We start from the raw sequence: 25,963 nt of genomic DNA on the forward strand, positions 1-25,963 counted from the left end.
CAACCGACCAGAGGAGGCGCTAGTGCAGCGACAGGACACATACCCACACGCGGCTTCCCACCCGCAGACACGGCCAATTGTGTCTGTAGGGATGCCTGACCAAGCTGGAGGTAACACGGGGATTCGAACTGACGATCCCCGTGTTGGTAGGCAACAGAATAGACCGATGTGCTACCCGGACGCCCCTACTTTAACTTCATGTATTCTCTTCTCAATTTGCCATGTCGCAATCCTATTCATCAACTTCAAAAGAAAAAAAAAGCTGAAACAATGTTTATGCGTTCACGTTTATTAGACTACATGAATCAAAACACTTACTTAAGTGTATAATTGATGCAATATCAGCATTTGTACAGTTACAGTACATACAAATTACGGAAATGTTCAGTATATTCCCACTCTATAAACTATAATTAACGCCTTTGTGTAGGATCTAATAACAAAACTCATGGAAAGGGAAAATAACTTCTATAGTTCACAAGGGCAGTATTTTTCTAATTTTCTTATAGACATTGCATTAATTGTAGCTTGCACTAATCGTACTAATGAACGTTCTGTTCACTAAAAATACATTTATTGGTAGGTGATCCCCTACCAAGAGAATAAATATTCCCATAATGGGTGTCCCATACTTGAGTAATATTAATTACTTTGAGACAAGGTATCAGAACTGCACTGTGTTTAATCCTAACACTGTGAACGACATGAGACAAGAACAGAACTGTCTTGAACAAACATCTGAAAAAAGACCAGGTCAGCTTCTCAATATACTGTATATCAACCCGCTCATTGGATAATGTAACATAAAGAACAGGATACACAATAGTTTCTGCACTGTCTATGTGACACTGTCTATTTTTTGATACAATAGATATATTTGACATTTACACAAATGTAATATCCTTGATGTTGAGTTAACGTGGATGGGAACATCACACATGTGGCTCTCACATATAGTAAACAAGTACAAGATACTAGATGAAATATCTTTTTCATGTAGCGCTTTTCATGAAGAGTATTGCCAGCATTATTCTTTCACACTATTTCAAATGTTTCTTCGTTGTGGTGTCATTTTGATAAAAGATAAAAAGAGCAAGAGAGAAAATAGAAAAGGGAAAATATATAGTATTTATAAATATTTGACAGAGGAAGAAAGGCTAATGTAATTGCATGGCCTCCTAGCCAACCAGTAATTGCATTTGAATGTCCATCCAATTCCAGTTTAACTGGAAATTATGCATTAGAAACCTGATTAATTTTACAAAATATTATGCTTACATTCATACTAAAATCATTTAGATTTAATTTATCACTTTTCCAAGTAAAAAAATATAACCATGTAATACTTTAAACAATAACAATAATATGTTGTTTTGGTAGTCCACGAAAAAGCCAAAAAAAAACAAAACAACAATGTTATATGTTCAAGTATCCTTCACAGTATTCTACAAAGTTTGTAGAATTTTTTTTCGTATAACCACCTCCAATTCCAATGTAAAATTGGACATTTACAGAAAAATGTCAAACACTATTTTCTTAACATCACTATACAATTTTCATAATCATTTAAATACAGCAGACTTTGAAGTTTGACCTCACATAAAGTACATACATTTTTGTCTAATTCAACATTGTACATGCCAGTTTGCTGTGTGTTTTCCAATAGATAAGATGAATTCCCATTAAACATCCATGTATTGTTGATGACTGGAAACACTGTGGTCACCATGTGGTGTCAATATTGTTAGTGGTGATTACATTTAGTCACGTGTGTTAAGTGAGGTCAGCAAACTGCAAACTAAGTGTTTTTCATCTGCAACTTCCTGTGTGTTTTTGCAAGTGACGTGACTGTCACTAGAGATCTGAGGCTGTATTGGGTGTTGCATATATTATTGACAGACTGACTCTATCTAGGTTGACTCTTTTGCAGGGATTGATCTCCACACTAGGATGATTTTATGCGCAACACATTTTATCTGGAATTTACTGTGTAGCTTGGCTTTATATATCTTCAGTTCACATTTCAGATTTTGTGGGCTCTTAATGGTTCAATGGACAGAGGTGCACAGCAGGTGTTTGCAGTGTCATGGTATGGTTCATGGCATCTTGTCATCTCTCTCTTTTTCATCTGTCTGGTTACCTTCCAAAGTGCTACTTGTAACAATCACACCTCATCTCCAAATTTGGAAAGAATGATTATTTCTATCAACTTGAATATTTTGCGCTTGAGTAATTCCTTCATACAAAGCTTGACAGCGTCAACACAACAAGAAAGGTGGCAGAGAAAAATACATCAGAAAACCTAAGTTCCATACAAACTATTGAAAGAAAGCTGGTTTTGTGGTACTGCAATGAGATGTGAAACACTGCAAATCCCTGTGTGGTGGGTTTGTTAAAATGCTCTTGACGCATCCAATTTATAAACCGAATATGCATAGTATTCTGTGCAAACTGTGTTATGAACTGGGTTCGAATTAGGCTTATGTGAAATCCTTGCACTAAGGGGCAAAGGCTTTGGACAGACCATTTCTTACCTATTTCATCAGTTCACGTTTAGAAATGTGAATGCAAAGAGTCAAAATATGCAGTGAAGTACTGAAATGCTGCAGTAAAATTCTAAATAGATTTTTTTATCTGGAGAAGGCAATCACCATTTGAATATATAAATGAATAAATAAGCAAACAAATATTTGTTATTTTATTATTATATTATTTTTAATATTATATTTTTGATGTGATGTTATTTTAAATGGCAGGGTGCTGATCTCATATCCTATCATTGACCATTTTTAAACATTTAGAACAGCCCTGAAAATAATACAAAACATACAATGCAATCTGCTAATTTCTATAATCCACCTCACTATCTCAACTATCTCAGGTATCTATTTCACAGATAAACAATTGTAAAAGTAAAACCATAATTTAATGAGATATTACTATTTTTGAATGCATTACTCAGCCCTTAAAGTCCTTTCTTTTCTTTTCTTTCTTTCTTTCTTTCTTTCTTTCTTTCTTTCTTTCTTTCTTTCTTTCTTTCTTTCTTTCTTTCTTTCTTTCTTTCTTTCTTTCTTTCTTTCTTTCTTTCTTTCTTTCTTTCTTTCTTTCTTTCACATTGTACAGGCTTTTTTATGTGTCATGTTATAAAACTGGACTTCTTACTTTGTCTATTTTAAAAAGAATATTTCATAGTACCTGGCTATTTTGAGTCATAATAGGATCTGAGGCAAATGTTGTTGTTGAAAATGTGTTTAAAAATGTGATATAGCCAAAACAAAAATGGCATGATATTTCGGTTCAAGTTTGTTAACAAATTTATCATAGTATTCATTTGGTCATTATCTGAAACTGAACTGAGACTGTTTTTTTTTTTGTTTTTTTTTACTTCATACCTCTGCGCAGCATCTGATTTGCTGCAATGAGCATTACGCTGATGATGAATGCAATGGCAAAGGCACAAATCAGGCTTTTTCGCACACATGTGTGTTTCACTTGTTGTGTTGGGCTTGCTGTGGAGGGAATTATGGAAAAAATGTTAGCAAAAACATACTGTGTGCATTTCAATAAACAGCATGTGATTTTAGATATTTTCTGATTAATGAGGTGAACAAAATGTCATATAAATACATATAGATATAGATATATACATATAAACCATACTATCAATATCCAAATGGCACTCCGGACTGTTCAGGTGGCTCTCCTCGGTCATAATGATATTCTCAATGTCTTTCATAGTGAGGTGGTCACAGAAAGTGTCATAAAGCAGTCTCTTAAGCTCATCCACTGTCAACTTCTGCATGTCACACTGGGATGGTAGAAAGGATAAAGAAAGAAACCATGAGCAAAGGAATAACTTTTGTCAAAGTGTCTTTGTACAAAGCATGCAAAACCTTATTGCTGCCGGTCAGCCATGAATGATGACAGTGCTGGGCAGCTCCCAATTATGGATCTCTCATTATGTATACTTTTAAAAATGACACAGATTCTCAGCAAACTCACACGTTTAAATAAATCACACTTTGTGACATATATTTGAATCTTTATATACCATCATCATAAAAGCACTACCATAAGTATTGTGATAAAGTGTTTTGCTTTTATTACAACACTGATTTAAGTTCTTACGGTTATATAAAAAAACGAAATAACTAGAATTTCTGACAAAAAGAACCAAATAAGAATACAATGCATATCATATCTCTTAAATTGATTCCATCCTTAAATGGCTATTTCATTTCAATCATGTCTACATGTTAATTTTAATGAGAAAACTGAGGTGATTATTACAAAATGACACAAGTTCCCTTCAGGAAAATCCTCTCACTCTCTCAGAAGATAAAATAACTGAATTACCTTTATAATAAGACTTGATTGTGCCATGGCCCCAGCCATGTCTCCGTATTTCCCCTTTTCCCGGTGTCTCCCCCCCCCCCCCTGTGTGTGTGTGTGGCTTCCTTCCCTAGCACTCTCTGTCCCCCTCCTGATTTGCGGCTCATTCACCTTACGTGCCCAGCCTGCACACTAACCTTCCATCAACTCAACAGTAGATCTACCCCGGTTTTCCATCAACTCATCGCCAGGTCATTGTTTCAACCACTGTGGTAGTCTCTCATTCTTGGCCCCTCCGCAGTTGTTTACTTAGAGTTATTCGTCGTGGTGTTTGCGTTACCTGTACCTACCATGTCTTCTTTTGCTTCCAGGATCACTGCTCTCCAGTCCCCCTGCCTGCCTGCCTACCTGCCTGTCTGCCTGCCTGCCTGTCTGTCTGTCTCACCTGCTCATTTATTCCCAGCCAGCCATGCTCACTCCCTCGTCTGTTTGTCCTGCTCAGCTCAGTTTTGCCATCCACCATTCAGCTCAGTCCAGTTCTGTCATCCGCTGTCACCTCTCTACTTTCTGCCTTGCCTGCCATTTCCATTCCCCTTTATTCCTACAACAAATCCCTTTTACATTACTTAATTCAATTGTTGGTGTCTTCATTTAGGTTTGCCTCTACTGATCGTGACAGAATGATCTGACCATCATGGACCCTGCAGACTCAGACCACCTCAACCAAGCTCTCGCCACTCAGGGCTTATTCTTCTTTGGCGATCTGAAACTTGGACACTCATAGCAGATCTCTAATGAAGAATAAGCGCAATGGAGATGAGGTGCTACAGAAAGATTCTAGGCATCTCATATAGAGACCATATTATGAATGAAGAGGTGAGAAGAAGGATTACACAAGCCATTGGAACACATGAAGACTTGTTGACAATCATCAAGAAGATAAAACTGAAATGGCATGGTCACATCTTGAGAAGTTCCTGCCTTGCCAAGACCATCCTGGAAGGAATAGTGAGGGGCGGGCGAAGACAAGGAAGACAGAAGAAGTGATGGCTATGTAACTTCAGAGAGTGGACAGGTCTTGACTTTGCCAGCTTACAGAGGGCAGTTGAGGACAGACAAAGATGATGAGGACTGGTTGCGGATTCAACAGCGGTGCCCCCAATGACCTCTTGAGAGGTTATGGGATAGGTGAGGTGAGGTGAAGTGAGGTAAAACCTCAAGTCACTCTCGGTCAACATGGCGCAGCTGGAATAGAATAGTCAAGTCAAGTCAAGTCGATTTCATTTGCATAGCCCAATATCACAAATGACAAATTTGCCTCAAGGGGCTTTAAAGCAACACAACATCCTCTCCTTAGACCCTCGTATTGGATAAGGAACAACGCCCTTAAAAGTCCCTTTAACAGGGAGACAAAATAGGAAGAAACCTCAGGGAGAGCAATAGAGGAGGGATCTCTCTCCCAAGACGGACAACGTGCAATGGATATTGTGTTTACACAATTTACAGAATACAACATTGAAAGAGGGTAACATAATTATAATGGAATTATAATTCACTAGATTGGTGTCAGAAGTGGGATGGTGAGACCATGAGGCCATTGGAAGCGTGTGTGCCCACAGGCATGAGGGAGCTGATATGCTGAAGCACGGGGACACGCTTCTCAAAGGAGGGGGCTAGTGTACGATCACTGATGAATAGACTCACTAGCCCTTGGCTAATGGGTCGGACCCTTTAGTCGGCTGGTTAATGTAGTCGCTCGTGGTACGGGAGACCCGGGTTTGCGTGCCGGCTGCGGCAATTCCCGGCTGCCCCCCGAATTCGGTACATTGCACACCTGCCTTCTATGAACTCATCAACTCAACAGTATATCTACTGCGGTTTTCCATCCACTCATCAACAGATCGTTGTTTCAATCACAGTGGTAGTCTCTCATTCTCAGCCGCTCTACAATTGTTAATTCAGAGTTAATCCTCATGTTGTTTGCGTTACCTATATTTACTGTGTCTCCTTGTGCATCCAGGATCACTGCTCTCCGGTCCCCCTGCCTGCCTGCCTTTCTTTCTCACTTGCTTGCTTATTCCCAGCCAGCCATGCTCACTCCCTCATCCGTTTGTCCTTCTCAGTTCAGTTTGCCATCCACCATTGCCTCTCTCATTTCTGCTTTGCCTGCCATCCTCATTCCCTTTATTCTTACAATAAATCATTTTAAATTACTTAATTTCATTGTCGGTGTCTGCGTTTGGGTTCGCCTCTACTGATCATAACAGGCTGGTAATATTAATGATGCTCACCTTCCAAAACACAGAATCAAAGTCTGCCCCGTGGAACTTATCGGGCATTCCAGCAGCAGCAAGTTTTGGCCCAAGCAATGTGACAAATTCCTCAAAGTCCACCTGACCATCACCTGTTTATGAGGGCAAAAACACAACATTTTGTGATATGGTTCAGTGAATATGAATTCAAATAAGTATACGGATTACAATAAAATAAACGAAATAAAGACAAAAATAACAAATATCAAAAGAAGATCCACCCAGATTTAGCTCAATTTGCAAATACCCAACAATTTTTTTCAAAAAGAATAGTGTTCTTCCATCCTTCATTTGGTCTGGGACGTGTAGTTTTGTATGTGTGAGTGGTGCGTGTGGATGTGAACGTTTGCACAGTAGAAAATAGCAGTATGTATGACACTACTTGTATGCTGTGCCTGCTTGCTAAACAAAAGAAATGATACAAATTCACCATCTATGTCCAGTCTCTGAATGATGACTTCCAACTCTACTTCATTGGGCATGTAGCCTAGTGATCGCATCGCCACCCCCAACTCTTGCTTGGAGATGAACCCATTTCCATCGCGGTCAAACACTTTGAATGCCTCACGGATTTCTGTGGAAAGATGAAAGGTGTTAACTCACATAAGGAAAGGGGGGGAAAAGGAGGCATAGTAAAAACCTTGGGGAAATATTCCATAAACATATTGCCATCAGGTTTCTATCTTCTCATCCTGCAATATGATATTCTGTTTGAAGTGGTAAAATGTACAGTTGCACTTCAAAGGCACATAACTAAGTCATTAATCACTTGTGTACTCACACACGCATATACATAAGCTTCTCACATGTACTGCACACTCGATAGTTGTGCAACTCATATTGAACTTGGATCTGGAATTTAGATAACTGAATTCTTCACAAGTCCCACATAACTAATATACAGCGTGGCTCACAGATCTAAATATGACGCATCATTAACGAGTCTCTTTTAGTAGAGTTATTTGCTTCCAGTGACCACATGGCACCTTTTCTTAGATGCAAGTTCGTCTGTCTTTACGCAGAAGTCCTGAACTGTGGCCACCTGCAGAATGGCGAAGCGTCTGTTGTCAGGCCGAACCTTTGGCAAAGTGTATTGGGCTCAATAACATAAAACGTCAATTTCCACAAATAGCTTTAACACACGTTAGCCCCATATGGATGGGATGTGGGTAGAAGTGGTAATTCATTGTAAGTGGGGTGGAAGGGGAAAACTATTTCAGCCTATGAAATTTAATGTTACCATTTATTAGATTGTTTCACTTCAGCCCATTCAGTTTTATCTCTCAGTTATTTCCACATCACCTTGTACATGGATGTAATAATTCCATTATATAATTTATGAAATGTAATGTTACCATTTATTAGATTGTTTCACTTCAGCCCGTTACGTTTTATCTCTCAGTTATTTCCACATGAACTTGTACATGGATGTAATAATTCCATAATATAATTCATGTCTAAGCCTTAGGGAAAGTGAGCCATGCGCTTTTTATGGTAATCCTATCCGAATATGTTTATTTCTCATGTTCCCTTGTTGCATCACCTCCTTTAATGTATTGTTTTAGAGGAAGGAAACTTTTTTTTTTAAGTTTTTGAACTGAAAACATACTGGTATAGACCTAGGATGGTAGAACTGATTGCCCTCATTATAAATGAAAAAAAAACGGGATGACAGCTTTGATGGAGAAAATCTATACTTTTTTTTTCTCATATCTGGGAGAAATGTCCATTAAGACCAACCCCCTGCCGAAAGCTTAATACAGGGGCACGACAGAAGCAGGCTCATGAGACCCATAGGTGACACACATTGGGCATTGGGTCAAGCACATTAGACCAATAAAATGTGAAATGAGGCGAAAGGTGACCTGGTGTCAGCCAATTTAACTCTCTGGACAACCCCCACCCCCACCCCCCCCCCTCTCTCTCACAGTCACCACTGTAATTCTTTTTCTAAATGTTAGTAGCTGGAGACAGGATAAAAACGTGTGCTTCTTACTCTTTAAAAATAAATAAATAAAGACCGAGCTTCAATTTACAATCTTATAGTTTACATTTAAAAAAGCCATGTTGCATAACTTCCTTTGTTTACTAGGGCCTTACGCTCGCTGGCCTTGAAACAGTGATATCCTCCTGAAGCAAGCTCATACAAACAACACCTCCTTTTGGTTTAGCCAGCGTACACCTCTTCGGAAAGGTTCATCTCTGTCTCTGAAAATTTGTTTACTTTAGGCAGCGATCTTCTTTTTTTATCAGTATTATACTACCTAGATGGCACTGAGCAATGTGCAGTATGTTGAAAAGTGTTTTTGAAAGTGGAATAGGTTTGTCTGTTGATCACACAGTTACCACACTGATATTGTGCTCTGGAAAGTGGGTTCCCACAAAATGCAACTAGGCACCACCACAATAACTGAAGAACAAATACTTATATGTATAAAATGTATATGTACTGTACAATGTATGTATTTACTGTATGTAAACGTATTGTATAAAATTGTCTGGCAAGTTTGTCTGACTAGCGTAGCAGACTATTCCGTTGCCTAACAATACAGGGATGGCTGGTTCGAATCCCCGTGTTGTCTCCGGCTTGGTCAGGCATCTCTACAAACACAATTGGCCGTGTCTGCGGGTGGGAAGCCGCGTGTGGGTATGTGTCCTGGTTGCTGCACTAGCGCCTCCTCTGGTCGGTCGGGGCTCCTGCTCGGGAGGAGGGGCAACTGGGGGGAATAACGTGATCCTCCCACACAATACATCCCCCTGGTGAAACTCCTCACTGCCAGGTGAAAGGAAGCAGCTGGCGACTCCACATGTATCGGAGGAGGCATGTGGTAGTCTGCAGCCCTCCTCGGATCAGCAGAGGGGGTGGAGCAGCGACAGGGACGGCTTGGAAGAGTGGGGTAATCGGCCGGGTTCAATTGGGGGGAAAAAAGGGGGGGGATGTCTGGCAAGCCAAACCAGGTTTGTGTGCCTTAAATTTGAGAACTGTTCCTTTAATGGAAATATTTATTTTTGCAAGTGACCACTGGCCAGGGATGGCAGAGTATCTACCAGTAACACCTGAGGTTCCTAAATTAACATGATACATTTTCTAAAGATGTAACTTTTTGTCTGTGCTTGACATTAATACCGTAAAAAATACTTTTGACCAGATTTTCTCAAGAACTGCTTACATAAGGATCAAATATTGGGGAAAATGCTCCTAATTGCAATAAATAGCCAGTCTTTTCCTAATTTGAATCAGAAAACTGGGCTTTTTTATGTAAGTTTTATATTTTATTTTATATCGACTTGAAGATACATCATACATACACTGGGACACATCATCAGTGATGTTTCCTGAGGTCTTTGGGTGTTTTGGGTCTTTCAACATCATACACCCTCTCTCAGGTGACCCAGCCAGGATTGATCAGGATTGGCTCACAGTTTACTCCTTCTGATCCAGAGCCATCTGGAGGCTCTCTCGGTAGCCTCCATGGAAGACTTGATGGCTTTCTTTTTAGCAGCCCCAGTGATGCCAAGTAGAGTGTAGAGCTTGCACAGTGAGTGGCCAGCAAAGCCTCTACACCTCACTTCAATGGGCTGACAATGTGACCTTCTAGCCTCTCCTTCAGCACTGATCCACTAGCACCTGGTACTTGGACTGCTTCCACTCATTTGCCTCCTCCATCCGGTCCTCCCAGGGAATTGTCAGTTCCACAAGGAGCACCTGTTTTGAAGAGGCTGACGATAGCACTATGTCTGGCCTCAACAAAGTTGTCACAATGTGGTCTGGGAACCTGAGCTGCCCCCCCAGGTCTACTTGCAGCTCCCAGTCTGACACAGAGGTGAGGAGACCAGCTGCTGATCTGGGCTGTGACTAAGGCTGCTCACCAGCCCTGACAATGTCAATGTTTCTCTGTCCGCGGGCTTGCTTGTTGTTGGCCACAGCTTTGGAGATGGTCTCTGCAACTGTCTTCAGCACCTGGTCATGTTGCTAGCAGTAACAGTCCTCCCCCATGGCTGACGGGCAACTGCTGAGAATGTGCTCAAGTGAACCTTTTCCAGGACACAGAGGACATGATGAAGAATCAATCTTGCCCAGAGATGGAGATTTGCTGGGCTAGACAGAACGTCATACACAGCTTGTACCATGAACGTGATCCGCTGTGGTTATGCCTGCCAAATATCTGCCCAAGATATCTTCCTCTCCAGCGCACCCTCCCACCTTGTCCATGCTCCCTGCTGCCGCATGCCCAACATTCTGCTGGTCCTTTCCTCCTCAACACCTACCTGCACCTCCTCTAGGACTAGATGGTGTTTGTCCTTGCCAAGGGCCTTATCATAGCGAGGTTGTGGGATGGCTCCCAGCCCTGCCTGTCCAGTTGCCATTGTGCCCACCAAAGTCCTGTGTCTCAGCCGAGACTCTGCTATCTCCAGGCCTTCATGGGCTCTCCACTTCCTGCCTCTCTACACCATAATGTCTGCTCATGCCATTCTAGAGTCCTTGGAGTCCTGATAGAGCAGTGCCTTTCTTGAAACCCTGAACTCCTCATCAAGGCTGCTGATAGGGAGCTGGAGATTGTTGCTCTTCCCATACAGTGCGGCACTACTAAGGCTGCACGGCAGACCCAGCCATCTTCGGAAGTAGCTACTGATCTCCCTCTCCAAGGTCTCCACTGTTGACAGGGTTACCTCGTAAACCAGCATTGGCCAGAAAACGCGGGGTAAGTGGCCATGTTGGTAAATTCAAGGTCTGATCCTGCCAGGTAGGCTAGACTTGTGTACTGTGGTTAGCCAATTCTCAAGCTCCTTGATGGTTGCTTGGATTGCCGCTGTATCTCTAAGGCTACAGTCAAAGACCTTGCCTAGACTCTTGACTGGTTTCTTGGTAATGGATGGGATTGCAATGCCATCCAGAAAGAAGCAAAACCGGGCCACAATTTTTCCCCTCTTCAACACCATGGCTCTGGATTTGGTTGGTTTAAAACTCATCCTTGCCCAGGAGATGAGCTTCTCCAGGCCCTGTGCCAAACATGATGACATGGAAGGGGATTTCTACTGGGGATTTTAAATGGCTTTCCACTTGGCAGCCCATACCATCTCCCCATTAACCACTACATCTACAGAACCTGAGAGAACCCCACTACCTTTAAGGCTCTAGAGATTAGGATGGATCAACAGATATTGTTAGCTGCTTGAATTGACCCTGCACTGGCTGCCCTTGTTTGTCACAGTATGTGTCATCTGGACAGCAATCCATACTCACCTTTCTGTCTGCATCGGCAGATTGCTGCCTTGACCAACATGTGCTTCTCTTGTGCCACTCAGGAAGCAGTAGTAACCAACAACATGGCTCTGCTCTCCACTGCTGTCTCCACCATGTCAGTGGGAAAGGACAGCCTGAACACCAAAGAGATGAAGATGGTAGCCAAGATTACTGGGGCTATTCTCCACTTGTCCCAAACCCTTGCCATGGTTATAGCTTGGTCAGCCGTAATCAAGCACCATCTTTGGTTGGCCCACGCCACCTTTCCACATCAGGAGAAAGCGAGACTCATTCTCTCAGAATGGAACTTTTAGGTCCCCGTTTCTCTGAAGTCTAGTTCTCATCAGGCTCCCGATGTGGACTGGAAGCATCTTGGTAGTCATTTCCTGGCCACCCTTGTGTGTGATCATCCTGGTAAGGACCCTTGCCAATCTAGGTGCGCCCCCTTATAGGGAGCTACCTGCCAAGCAGAAGAGAAAGAGACTGCAGCTTGTCCCGTGGGAGGAAAATAGTCCCTTCTGCTGGCAAGGAGAGGCAACTTCGTGAGATCGATAACTGCTGTTTATTTTCTTACTATTGCTTCTCTATATTCTGCCCTAACCTCTTCATTTGTTCTGAGTTAGCTATTTTCTGTGCTTAGTTCACTTACCGCTAGATTCTCTAGTTTTCTTTCTCATATGACTCTTGTGTTTAGTAGGCAGCCTGTCATTCCTAGTTTGTTCATGAGATGGCACCGGAGCTGTGGTTGTGGGTCACATTTCACTTCCAAAGTCTTAGTGCCCTACACATTGCAGGCTCTCATAACATGAGAGCATGTCTCAGATCTCAAGGACGACCTCACCAAAATGAGTGGCATTTACATCCTGTCAGGGTCAAATAAATCTGCCAACAAGTGGAAAAGTGGAACTGTTCACCTCAAACGAGAACACTCACAGCCTCCTGAGGTTCTCTGTCACAGAGTGAGGTAAACCTACTCTGACAGTGGCCAAAATGTCTCTTGTACATCTTCCTAGCTGTACAGTTGATACCTCAACTGTTACAGAGGGTGAAACATGGGCACCTGGCTGTCATTGTGATAGCACCAGAAAGCCAGTCAGCATCATTGTTTCTGGAGCTGATCCAACTACTGACTGCTCCACTGTGGCCATTCCCTTGGCCAAAACTGTCTCTTTCACAGCTACATGGCACAATATTCCAGCTTCTCATTCTTGGTCAGTAGCTGATGAGTTGGCTCCTGAAAGGGTAACTCTGCAGAAGAGTGGTCTCTTGCCAGCAATCACTAACACTACACAGTGCACGTGCCTTCTCCAATGATGTAATTTATGCTGAGAAGTGGAAGGCTTTTCAGAGTTTGTGTCCATGCCAGGGCAGATACTCCACGTCATGCCCTGTTCAATTGTTCATAATTTTTATCACAATTCATAACTCTTCCTGCTAGCTACTGAGTCTCCCTTCCAGCTTCTGTTATACCTCCCCATTAGGTGTATTGTATGCCCGTGGAGACTTGTGCTTGTGCCAGAGTTCATCCAGCCCATCGGTGAGCCAGTTACAACTTGACACCTTATGCTTTGGCTCTGTCAATTCCTCCTCCGAACAGTGGTTATATTACCTTTGATAATGAGATAATGTTGTTATCTTGGTAAGTTGAATTATCTGTGATGTGCTTCACAAGGGCTTGCTGCTCTCCTCTCATATGATTGGCCCATGTACCCAATGCAATTGTACAACTTTTGGGCAATGGTCATTGTCTTTTTGTTTTGAGTCTGTTCCATTCCAGTGAATTGTGAGAGAAGGCCTGTTAGTTAAATGTTATTCAGTGATGTTAGAGAGAGATGCTACGTGGGAGATACTATGTTAGAGATATTTTGCATGGGATGTCATAAAATGATTCAGCAGAGGTTGAACTGATCTGGGCTCCACTCACTGCTTTGCCTTATCCCATAAGGTAAGCCAGATGGTGTAACCTACATGGAACAGAACAATAGTTGAGTATAGCAACTTAAGTTCTATGATAGAGGGCAAAGCTGTCTGGCTTCAGCACACTACTATCCCTGTGTTTCATGAAAGCAATGCCTGAAGGGTGTTTCTTCTCCTTTTCAGAGTTCACAAAGGATATTTATCTTCCGGTGCCATTGAAGATGGCTGCCATGCATCTAGCTCTGCCCCAAATTAACGTTTTTTATGCCTATTTACTGTTTTTGTTTGTTTTTGTTTTTTTAATCCATGTCGGCTGCCATTAGCTATGACAGAAAAACACAGATACACGTTTTACACCAAGAATAAGAAAAACAACAATGATCACAGACTATCCACTGTTTGGGTTATACCTAAAATAATACCTGGAAAATGCTGCAAGTGAAAAAAAAATGGGTAAAACAGGTAGGAGTCCTGGTAAGGCTGATGCAATGTGGAAACTTGAACTCCTCTCCCTAGCATTCTTGAAGTGAATGTCCAGACGCTGGACAACAAGCTTGATGAAAGAGTAGGGCTTTCCAATGGGACACTAAGAACTGTAACATTAAGGTTTTCATGGAGACTTGGCTGAACCCATCGAAACCTTGTTACTGTGGGTTTTCTTTTTAATCATCAGCAGCATCAAACAAAGGAATTGGGGAAGCTCAGAGATGGAGGTGTCTGCCTCATTATTAATAACATTTGATGCTTGATTGTGGAAACTATTTTGGCTGGATGTTTTCCTAATTTAGGTCATGTTATTATAAAATGCTGTCCTTACTATCTCCCGAGAGAGTTTATAATGGTTGGTACTAACAGCAGTTTACATGCCACTGCACGCTGACACCAAGTGAGCCCTGGATGAGCTGTATGGAGTTATTGATTGGCAAGAGATGGCACACCCACAGGGTGCTTTTATTGTGGCTGGTAATCCAAAGGAGTTGAATCAAGTGCAATTGGACTTGGTATATATCCGTGAAGACGTTTCGCCTCTCATCCAAGAGGCTTCCTCGGTTCGTGCCTTTCTGACTAGACCAAGCTAGTCAGACTAGCTTGGTCTAGTCAGAAAGGCATGAACCGAGGAAGCCTTGATTCAACTCCTTTGGATAACCATGACCTGGATGAATGAGAACATTCACAGACATTGTGGCTGGTAATTTCAACAGCACCAAAAGTAAGTCCTGCTAAGAATCCATCAAAAAATCAGCTTCCCTACCTGCAGTGGTATTACACTTGACCATATTTACATTGCATTCCAGGAGGGATATAAGTCCCTCCTCCCCCGACCTCCCTTCGGCAAATCAGGTTACTCCTTGATCCTCCTGCTCCCCACTAACAGGTAGAAACTCAAACAGGAAAGGCCTGTGACGCGATGCATCTAGCCTTGATCCGACTAATCGGACTTCGTTTTACATCATTGCTTCTACACTACAGACTGGCAAGTCTTCCGGAGTGTGGGAAATAACAACAGTGATGATTACACAGATGTCGTCATCGGATATATCAGCAAATTAATCGATGATGTTGTACCGAGGATTACTGTACAAACATTCCCAAATTACAAGCTGTGGGTAAACAACGAAAGCCATAATATGCTTAAAGTGCGAACTGTTGTTTTTAACTTGGGGGATTTGGACGAATACAGGAAAACTCAGTACAAACTTTGTAAAATGTTGACCATTTTACAACGTTGTACTAAGGGACAAAGTTAAGTCACACTACCATGATTCCAACTCCAGACATGTGGCATGGACTGTGAACTATCACCGACTATAAAAGGAATCCCTCATAGCACCTGACACCGGGCCGGATCCGCCCACAGTCCGGCAGATCCACATAGGAATCACATCCGCCCATAGTCCGCCCCCCCCCGCCTCTGCGCCAATTCCGTCAGATCATTATAGCAATCACATCTGCTCCTAGACCGCCCCACACCTCTGGCCAGAGTGTGGCCTCCTAAAGTCGGAACCCATTTTTAAGTTCACAGCTATGGCATGGATCTGGGCCAGTTATGGCCCAAAGCTAGTACAAATCCGTAAGCCGGATTCGCGCCGATATAGGCCCGTTGTGCAAAAAGACACTGGGGCAGGTCCGTTTTGCGGCACCATGCCAGATGCTGTGATACAACCAGCCCAGTTTCATTTTGCAGTCAGGGATAGCAACAATGTTGTAGAAGTGTCTGCATCTCTCCCAGACGAACTGATTGCGTTTTATGGACGCTTTGAGAACAACATATCTGCCTCTTTCACAGATACACAAATGGTCCAGGACTCCTGCACACTGGAAATAACTACAGCAGATGTGTGCAAATCCTTCAAATGGATTAATCCACGCAAGGCTCCTGGTCCAGCCAGTATCCTGGGCTGAGTGCTCAAGGCATGTACAGACCTGCTGGTGGATGTGTTCACAGACATCTTCAACCGCTCCCTGTTCTAGTCTACAGTCCCCATATGCCTCAAAAGACCATAGTTGTCCCTGTCCTGAAGAAGCCAAAGGTGCTCTGCCTCAATGACTACCACCTGATGGCACTCACTCGGTCATCATGAAGTGCTACAAGTGGCTACTCAAAACCCACATCAACTCACTACTGCCTGACACCCTTGGACCCACTATAGTTTGCCTACAGGGCCAACAGGTCAACAGATGATGCCATCGCCCTCACCCACCACACTGTCTTCTCCCACCTGGAACAGAGAAACACATATGTGAGAATGCTGTTCACTGACTACAGTTCAGCATTAAACACCGCTGTGCCCTCTAACCTTGTCACTAAGCTCAGAGTGCTAGGACTGAACACCACCGTGTGCAGCTGGATCCTGGGCTTCCTAGCTGGCAGACCACAGGTAGTGAGGATGGACACCACAACCTACTCCACATTGATTCTCAGCACTGGAACCCCCAGGGCTGCAAGGTTAGCCACCTCCTGTACTGCCTGTTCACACATGACTGCATGGCCACACACAGCTCCAACGCTATCATTAAGTTTGCCAATGACACCACCGTCATTGGCCTGACCAGAGACCATGATGAGATGGCCTACAGAGATGGGGTGATAGTCTTGACATTATGGTGCCAGGACAAAATCCTCCATTGAAACATCAGCAAAACTAAGGAGCTGATAGTGGAATACAGAAACCTGAATGGGGGAGGACACGCCCCCATCCACATCAGCGGGTCAGTAGTGGAGAGAGTCAGCAACTTCAGGTTTCTCGAGGCAAACATAAGCAAAGACCTGACCTGGTCACACCACACCAGCAATGTCATGAAGGCGGTGAGACGATGGCTCTTCTTCGTTTGCTGGCTGAGGAAGTTTGGCATGGATTCCAGAATATGCTGTAACTTCTACAGATGCACCATCGAGAGTATCCTGGCATGCTTCATCACTGCTTGGCATGGCAGCTGCACCACCCTCAACCACAAGGCTCTATAGAGGGTGGTAAGAACAGCACAGCGCATCACCAGCACTTGGCTACCATCCATACCAGACAGATTTACCCAGAGCTGCAGGAAGAAAGTCCAGCGGATGGTTAGGGGCAACAGCCACCTCAGGCAAAAATTGTTCCCTCTTTGACCATCTGGAAAACAGTACTGGAGCATCCAGTCCCAAACCAACAGGCTTAAGGATATCTTTTTCCTCACAAGCCATGACTCTTGACTCAGTTGCCTGACCATCTGCATCTCAGTGTGGTACGGCAACTGCACCTCAGTAGACCAGAAAGCTCTGCAGCGGATCGTCAAGGCAGCCCAGCATATCACAGGTACCCAGCTCCCAGCCATAAAAGACATTTATCACAAACGCTGCCTTTGAAGGGGTCTGAGCATCAGCAGAGATGCCACCCACCCCAACCATGGACTGTTCTCCCCCCTGCGCTCTGGGAGGCGCTACAGGAGCCTCAGAGCCTGCACTACCAGGCTCAAAAACAGCTTCTTTCCACAAGCTGTTGCCCACCTGAACCTGGCTACCCACTGAATGTCTGTAGCTATTTTTAAGTATTTTGTACTCCAGCTCTTTTTTAACTTATTTTTAGCTTTTGGTTGTCATGTGTGTATATCTTATACTGTGTTTTCTGTGTTTGTCTGTGTCTGTCTTGCACTGTTTGGTGAAGCCACAGCCCTCATTTCATTTTTAACATGTGCCTGCACATTGTTTTTAATGACAATAAATTGAATTGAAATTGAACTCCCCATGACTCTTGAACTCACAGACTCTAGACCCTTGAGCATACGTACGCACACAAACACACACACACACACACACACACACACACACACACACACACACACACACACACACACACACACACACACACACACACCTTTCCCCCTCTCCCAATCTCTCTCTCGCACAACACCAACTCCTCACTTTATACTGCACTTTTCTGCTGTACATTTACATATTCATATGTATTTACATATTTATACACACCCATACTTATCTCAGCTGCTGCACTATTCATCTGCTACTTTTCTTTCTTTTTTTTTCTTTCATTTTTCTCATTGTTGTTTTTATTGCCAACCACTGTAAATACTGCACACTCTGGGCTGTTAAATATTAATTTTGTCTTGTTAAATTTAAGTAAAAAAATCATGGCCTGTAAATACTGTTAGATTTTAGATTCCAGATTTTAGTTTAACTTTAATTTTAAATAAAAATCCCACACACACACACACACACACACACACACATATATATATATATATACACACACAAACACACACACACACACACACACACACACACACACACACACACACACACACACACACACACACACACACACACACACACACACACACAGCGTTTTTTTCCGGAAAAAACATCCAATGGTGTTGATAGAAGTGCTCAACTAATGAGGAGCGGCATATCAATACAGATGCAGGAAAAAAACGTTTAACACATAGCAGTACAAGCTTGTTTCGTGCGTCGCACACTCATCAGCTGCTATATATATATATATATATATACACTACTAAAGTTTGGGATCACCCAAACAATTTTGTGTTTTCCATGAAAAGTCACACTTATTCACCACCATATGTTGTGAAATGAATAGAAAATAGAGTCAAGACATTGACAAGGTTAGAAATAATGATTTGTATTTGAAATAAGATTTTTTTTACATCAAACTTTGCTTTCGTCAAAGAATCCTCCATTTGCAGCAATTACAGCATTGCAGACCTTTGGCATTCTAGCTGTTAATTTGTTGAGGTAATCTGGAGAAATTGCACCCCACGCTTCCAGAAGCAGCTCCCACAAGTTGGATTGGTTGGATGGGCACTTCTTGCGTACCATACGGTCAAGCTGCTCCCACAACAGCTCAATGGGGTTCAGATCTGGTGACTGCGCTGGCCACTCCATTACCGATAGAATACCAGCTGCCTGCTTCTGCTCTAAATAGTTCTTGCACAATTTGGAGGTGTGTTTAGGGTCATTGTCCTGTTGTAGGATGAAATTGGCTCCAATCAAGCGCTGTCCACTGGGTATGGCATGGCGTTGCAAAATGGAGTGATAGCCTTCCTTATTCAGAATCCCTTTTACCCTGTACAAATCTCCCACCTTACCAGCACCAAAGCAACCCCAGACCATCACATTACCTCCACCATGCTTAACAGATGGCGTCAGGCATTCTTCCAGCATCTTTTCATTTGTTCTGCGTCTCACAAACGTTCTTCTTTGTGATCCAAACACCTCAAACTTGGATTCATCCGTCCACAACACTTTTTTCCAGTCTTCCTCTGTCCAATGTCTGTGTTCTTTTGCCCATCTTAATCTTTTTCTTTTATTGGTCAGTCTCAGATATGGCTTTTTCTTTGCCACTCTGCCCTGAAGCCCAGAATCCCGCAGCTGCCTCTTCACTGTAGATGTTGACACTGGTGTTTTGCGGGTACTATTTAATGAAGATGCCAGTTGGGGACCTGTGAGGCGTCTGTTTCTCAAACTAGAGACTCTAATGTACTTATCTTCTTGCTCAGTTGTGCAACGCGGCCTCCCACTTCTTTTTCTACTCTGGTTAGAGCCCGTTTGTGCTGTCCTCTGAAGGGAGTAGTACACACCGGTGTAGGAAATCTTCAATTTCTTAGCAATTTCTCGCATGGAATAGCCTTCATTTCTAAGAACAAGAATAGACTGTCGAGTTTCAGATGAAAGTTCTCTTTTTCTGGCCATTTTGAGCGTTTAATTGACCCCACAAATGTGATGCTCCAGAAACTCAATCTGCTCAAAGAAGTGCCCATCCAACCAATCCAACTTGTGGGAGCTGCTTCTGGAAGCGTGGGGTGCAATTTCTCCAGATTACCTCAACAAATTAACAGCTAGAATGCCAAAGGTCTGCAATGCTGTAATTGCTGCAAATGGAGGATTCTTTGACGAAAGCAAAGTTTGATGTAAAAAAAAATCTTATTTCAAATACAAATCATTATTTCTAACCTTGTCAATGTCTTGACTCTATTTTCTATTCATTTCACAACATATGGTGGTGAATAATTGTGACTTTTCATGGAAAACACAAAATTGTTTGGGTGATCCCAAACTTTTGAACGGTAGTGTATATATATATATATTCAATTTATTGTCATTAAAAACAATGTGCAGGCACATGTTAAAAATGAAATTATACATATATATATATATATATATATATATATATATATATATATATATAAATCATTTTTTGATGTTAGTCTGACATCTAAGTATTTTATTCTCTACACTTACCTTTAGAGATTCATCTAAACTATTTGAATGCAAAATATTAAATGTTGCCATAACATATATCTCAGTTTATAGTCTACCACCTATACTACAGCAATGCCTGCAACTGCTGTATCATTGTGCATTTGACAAATAAACAAACTTGAAACTGTACTTGAGAACAGAGCCTACTTATCACATTTTGTACCCCCACTGCAAATCTATTACGAGGCCAACATACAGACACAGTATCGTACTACCATTCATACAGGGCACCCAGAGGAAGTCCCAACCTACAACAGCAGGACATGCAAACTCACACAGAAGGCCTGGGATCAAGCCCAGGTCCCTCTTGCCATGAGGCATCAGTGCTAACCACTAAGCCACTATACATCTTAAACACATGTTTAGTAACTCAACAAGTTGAAATTAGATATAGAAAGCAAGCCAATGCAACTTTGCTTCATGAATTGATTTATGTGAAAAAGAATATTCCTTTTGCTAGTGTGACCACATCATCTAGTGGCTATAATAATCCCATGCACTATTTTGAACTTTAAAAGCCGCCGCTATTTTTATTGTCTCATCATCATTTTTACTACCTCACTTATTTATACTAAAGTTGTTTGGTCTTGACCTTCTCACTGTGAGGCGACAGCACTGATCACTGGGCCACCATGCCACCAATATGCCGTAATATAATGATTAAAGCTGTAGTCAGGAGCAAGATCCATCCATAAAATACAACATAAAATGTAAAAATCAGTTCTTTAACTGAAAAAAAAAACGAATGTGCTCACATTTCTTGCCGAAACCTTTTCTGGTGCATTCTTGCCAAATTTGAGATGAGGAATTGATTTTTAAGTAAGAACTATGAACAAGGAATTGCATTAATAAAGATGAGAGGAAACAAAAAAGAGAATAACTCCCTCCATGTCCCATTCCTCCATGATGGGGTACAAGTTTTGATTCAATTATGCACTTTTTAGAAGTGTGCAAGTTCTCACACCACTTGTGTCCTTATATAATGCCACTGCAAATACCACTCAATTTGTAACCACCACTGAAGACAGCTTTGCATACAAAGTGGAAAATGATCTACGCCCCACGACAATGCCTGATGTCTGGGGGATTCTCCTACATGCTGCGATCTATAAATACTGTTCACTGCTTTTGTCAGTGATGCACTGAGAAATGGGGACAAGCTAGAAGAGACATCGGATGAATGGAACTGCCAGAAAGTTAATGTTCTGTGGTATAACCAACAGCCTTATCAATTTGGACACATGCACAATTATAACATCTGGCAGTTTATGATTCTGAGCCCTTTTTTTCCCCTACTGAGGTTTTCACAAAGAAATTGTGTCTTTGTGACTGTATATCTGTGTATGCATTTGCAAATATTTTGTTTCATTTTTATACTTTTCACTATAGATGTTTTGATAAAATGTAGTAACTAATTTGCTTTGACACTTTCAATGAGAAGGATACTATTGTATCAGATATATTTTGCAGTATGAGCACTATATAACATGCAACTTGATTGATGGATTGATTGATTGATTGATTGATTGATTGATTGATTGATTGATTGACTGATTGGTTGATTGATTGGTTGGTTGATAAGTAATACAATCTGCAAAGTTCACTGGTCCAGTGAACTATTGATCATTCTCTACATTTTCCTTTAGAGATTCATCTAAACTATATGAATGCAAAATATTCAATGTTCCCATAACATATAGCTCAGTTTATAGTCTATCACCTATACTACAGCAAGCATTGAACCTTTATCATTTGTACCATGTTGTGATCTGAAATTTCATAGTTTGTCTGCAGCAATGTGTCTCAGAGAAAATCCTATATATTTATTATATTTGGTGATTTACACTTAGTCAAGCTATTGTTTGCAATTTTTGTCAAAGTTGTATTTGTCCAATATGTATGTCTATTTTCAGATGCATGTATATTGTCCTTATTTATAATGAAAAGTATATTAAAACACATCAACATTGTAGCTCCAGACATATTTTCATTGGATAGCATTCTGCACCCTCTCTCTTTGTTGCAAAATGTTTGTTTAAAGTGATTATATTGATCTTGGATGCTGAGGGTTAGGGTTTTTAAAGTCTCGTGTTCAGAGTAAATATTTTGAATAATTTCCTGCTTAATGTGCATAACACTTTTTGCAGGAGTATTAATACATGTAAGTGTTCATAAGTGCCCTATCTTTCACTGCATATTATGTGCACAGCTCAGTGCAACAGTTCTGCACCAAGTGTTCATTTTTTTCATGAATCAAATTCAATTAGGTGTTGAACAATCACTATATGTCACACAATAATATTATTAAGTGTTGTTGCAGGATAGTATGTGTAAACTAAAACCTAATTATGACAGGCAAACACGTTTTATACAGCCACATTGTTTGTACACACAAATGACAAAGCTAACTACTGGGCAAACTATTGGACGAAACTACAGGGAATGGGGGGGGGCAGTCATGTCTGAACCACACTGACACGTAATTCAACTTGAAGAGCACGCATGAAAACCATTCTTTTGTCCCCAAGTATGTAAGGCTTAGCACAAATTTGCATTACTTTCCATGATTTGAGAATTATGGCTAAAGTATACGTATAATGTGTTTCTTTAAAAGTCCAAGGTTGATTTAAAAAGAAAGAAAAAAAGGATGGAATATCATACCAGATATCAACAACAACAACAAAAAATACATATAAAAAACAAAAAACATAACATTCTGGTCACGTGAAATGTTGCTCCCTCAATAAAACATGCATGAAGAACTATTAGAGAGTTTTGTAATGTTAACCAATAAAAGTAAACATTTGTCAGATTTATCTTGAAGAGCACTTATATTTACAACTCTAAGTAAATAGGCACATTAAACTGAACACTATGGTTGGCAATTCTCCCCATTTATCTAAAATGTCCACTTTAGGGTTATGTGGCTCTAAATTTTACATATAAAATGTTTTCCGTATTTTTCTCCTCAATTGTACTTGGCCAATTACCCCACTCTTCAGAGCTGTTTCGGTCACTGCTCCACCCCCTCTGCCGATTCAGGGAGGTCTGCAGACTACTACGTGCCTCCTCCGATACATGTGGAGTCGCCAGCCACTTCTTTTCAACTGACAGTGAGGAGTTTCGCCAGGGGGACGTAGCACGCGGGAGGATCACGCTATCCCCCCCAGTTTCTGATTCTGACCCCCCCCCCGAACAGGCGCCCCGACCGACCAGGGGAGGTGCTAGTTCAGCGATCAGGACACATACCCACATCCGTCTTCCCACCCGCAGACGCGGCCAATTGTGTCTGTAGGGATGACAAACCAAGCCGGAGGTAACACGGGGATTCAAACTGGTGATCCCCGTGTTGTTGGTAGGCAATGGAATACACCGCTACACTACCCAGACACCCCCACCAAAATTTTAAACCTTTATGTAAGTGTATAATTTCTTATGTTGGAGTGACACTAGCCTATAGTTTAGGGAAGTTAAGTCAAGTCAAGTTGTTTTTACAGCTCAAATGTACAAGGTAGTCCCGAAGGGCTTTACAAATCAGTACAATAGCTTATGTTGAAGTGACACTAGCCTATAGTTTAGGGAAGTTAGCTAATTACTGCTAAGTTTGCAATTCAAATCCTTAAACTGACTTGGAAGAACTAGCCAATTGGCTAGGAAGGAAAGTGGGGTAAGATCATGAGGGATCTTCTGTAGTCCCTAACTAGCCAATGGCTCACTGGTAAAATCTATGTATAAGACCATGATCCTACTGGGCATTAGACTCTGGCATAGACTGTGATGTGAATGTGTGAGTAGCAGGCATTACTAAAAAAGAGAATATGTACTCAGCAAAAGCATTGCAAGGCAAATAAGGAAGCAATTGTCTGAAAACAATTGTCTGTTGTACTGAGGCCTTATTTACTGGTTTTCAGCAAGTCAACTAGTTTGAAAAGACTTCTTCATGATTGGCAAAGCTGAGTCTGCTGCATATTGACACTTTTGCAACACGGGGTAATTTTGCTTTTGCAGTCTTATTCATAGTCATCCTTTTGATTAGATTTATGTTTTCACTGCAGATGGAGTCTCATTGTCAAATGAATGGCTAAGCAAGGACAGAGGGGCAACTGCAGGCTTGGGCAACCTAAACACAGGAAACTCGAAAATGGAATTTCCCCTGTATGAAAGACCTGCATATCTCAAATTTGATTGTTATCTCTTTATTGTAGTCTCATTGGCTTTGGTCCAAATACAATTGTGCCTCCTTCTTTTGAGGGTATTTGTCCAAACAGAACTCTCCTTCTCAACAGCTGTTCACTGGACAATGAATCATCACATATCTTCCTGAACATCCATTCTTCCAATGTAGAATGCTATGTCTTACATATATAGAAGCAGCTTTTCAACCAAAACTAAGCGAGATGTGACTACAGGGCAGCAAATGTAATTTCAGTAAGGCTCTATTTATCAACCAGTCAGTAATTAATAATTAGGGGATTTATATCACTGTGTTTAAAGACAAGAGCTTAGGCAGTGATACCCTAATAAAGGTAAACAAAATGTTAATCTGCATTGTTGTTATCACTAAGAACTACTCATTCGTCACAATCCCCTCATTTTGAGACTTAGTCATTCATAAAATGTTAATCATTTGTGCCTTCACAAAACAGGTACATATTATTTCCACATTTGACTTATGGAAATAGCCAGGAGTCATTGTATCTTTAATCAATTTAGTGATGATTTTTTTTTAAAGATAAATGTAGAAGTATTCGTATTCATACAAAAAAGGAGAGGAGACTGGAGATGGATAAAGATACCCATAGATCTTGAAACAGCTTCCTTTGACATCCCACAACGTGTTTTAAAACCCCACCACCAATGGTAAGTAATTGGATAGCCTTCTTTCAAACCAGACACAGTATTGTGGTCAAGGTTGATGGCCATACCCTGAACATGCTCCCCTCGATGGACGCTTCGTTTTGACATTACAGCACTCTTGGCTTGAACCACAAAGGGAAACAGTCACAAGCACTCACCTTCAACTTCATCTTCAGGCAGATTAACAGGGGCCCGGTAGGCGAGGACGTCTGGAATAGCGCAAAGTCCCTTGTACATGAACCTGGTGGTCACGGCACGCACTGGCATTTCTGCGAGGGGAAACCGACTGCGTTGCGATCCTCATAAAGCGTCCCGGAGTTTGCGATGGGCTCTCTTCGCTGTAGTCCTTCTACAAGTAAACAAAACCTTAACGAATCGTGATTCCCCCCAAGTGTCAGTCTCGTGTATTTTTTTTTTTTTTTGGTCAGACTATTTTCTGTATGTCAGGACATCACCGCCTCACACCCCGTTTTAAATATTGAATCGGTTTTGGTTTCCATGCACAAAAGTTGACCTCTTCCTCTGTAG

The 25,963-nt window shown here is 41.7% G+C and overlaps 1 protein-coding gene across 1 annotated transcript; it reads right to left on the minus strand.

Moving 5' to 3' along the window:
- Positions 1–3,381: 3,381 nt before the first annotated feature.
- On the minus strand, positions 3,382–25,702 carry cabp7b (calcium binding protein 7b). Its single transcript, XM_056291083.1, has 5 exons — positions 25,594–25,702; positions 7,075–7,218; positions 6,624–6,736; positions 3,661–3,808; positions 3,382–3,509 (listed from the first exon to the last, which is right to left on the minus strand). Exons 1-5 carry the CDS (start codon positions 25,700–25,702, stop codon positions 3,382–3,384), a joined length of 642 nt encoding a protein of 213 aa, XP_056147058.1.
- Between the last annotated feature and the right edge of the window lie 261 nt (positions 25,703–25,963).

Source organism: Lampris incognitus, chromosome 12 (genome assembly GCF_029633865.1).
Source record: "Lampris incognitus isolate fLamInc1 chromosome 12, fLamInc1.hap2, whole genome shotgun sequence".
Taxonomy (NCBI): Eukaryota; Metazoa; Chordata; class Actinopteri; order Lampriformes; family Lampridae; genus Lampris; species Lampris incognitus.

Excerpts from the sequence above, each read along its gene's own strand:
- cabp7b (XM_056291083.1), bottom strand. The coding sequence starts at position 25,702 with ATGCCAGTGCGTGCCGTGACCACCAGGTTCATGTACAAGGGACTTTGC. Across the intron at positions 7,219-25,593 it reads GCCTGAAGATGAAGTTGAAG|AAATCCGTGAGGCATTCAAA; the intron begins GTGAGTGCTTGT and ends ATCTTTCCACAG. Across the intron at positions 3,809-6,623 it reads TTGATTCTGTGTTTTGGAAG|TGTGACATGCAGAAGTTGAC; the intron begins GTGAGCATCATT and ends CTACCATCCCAG.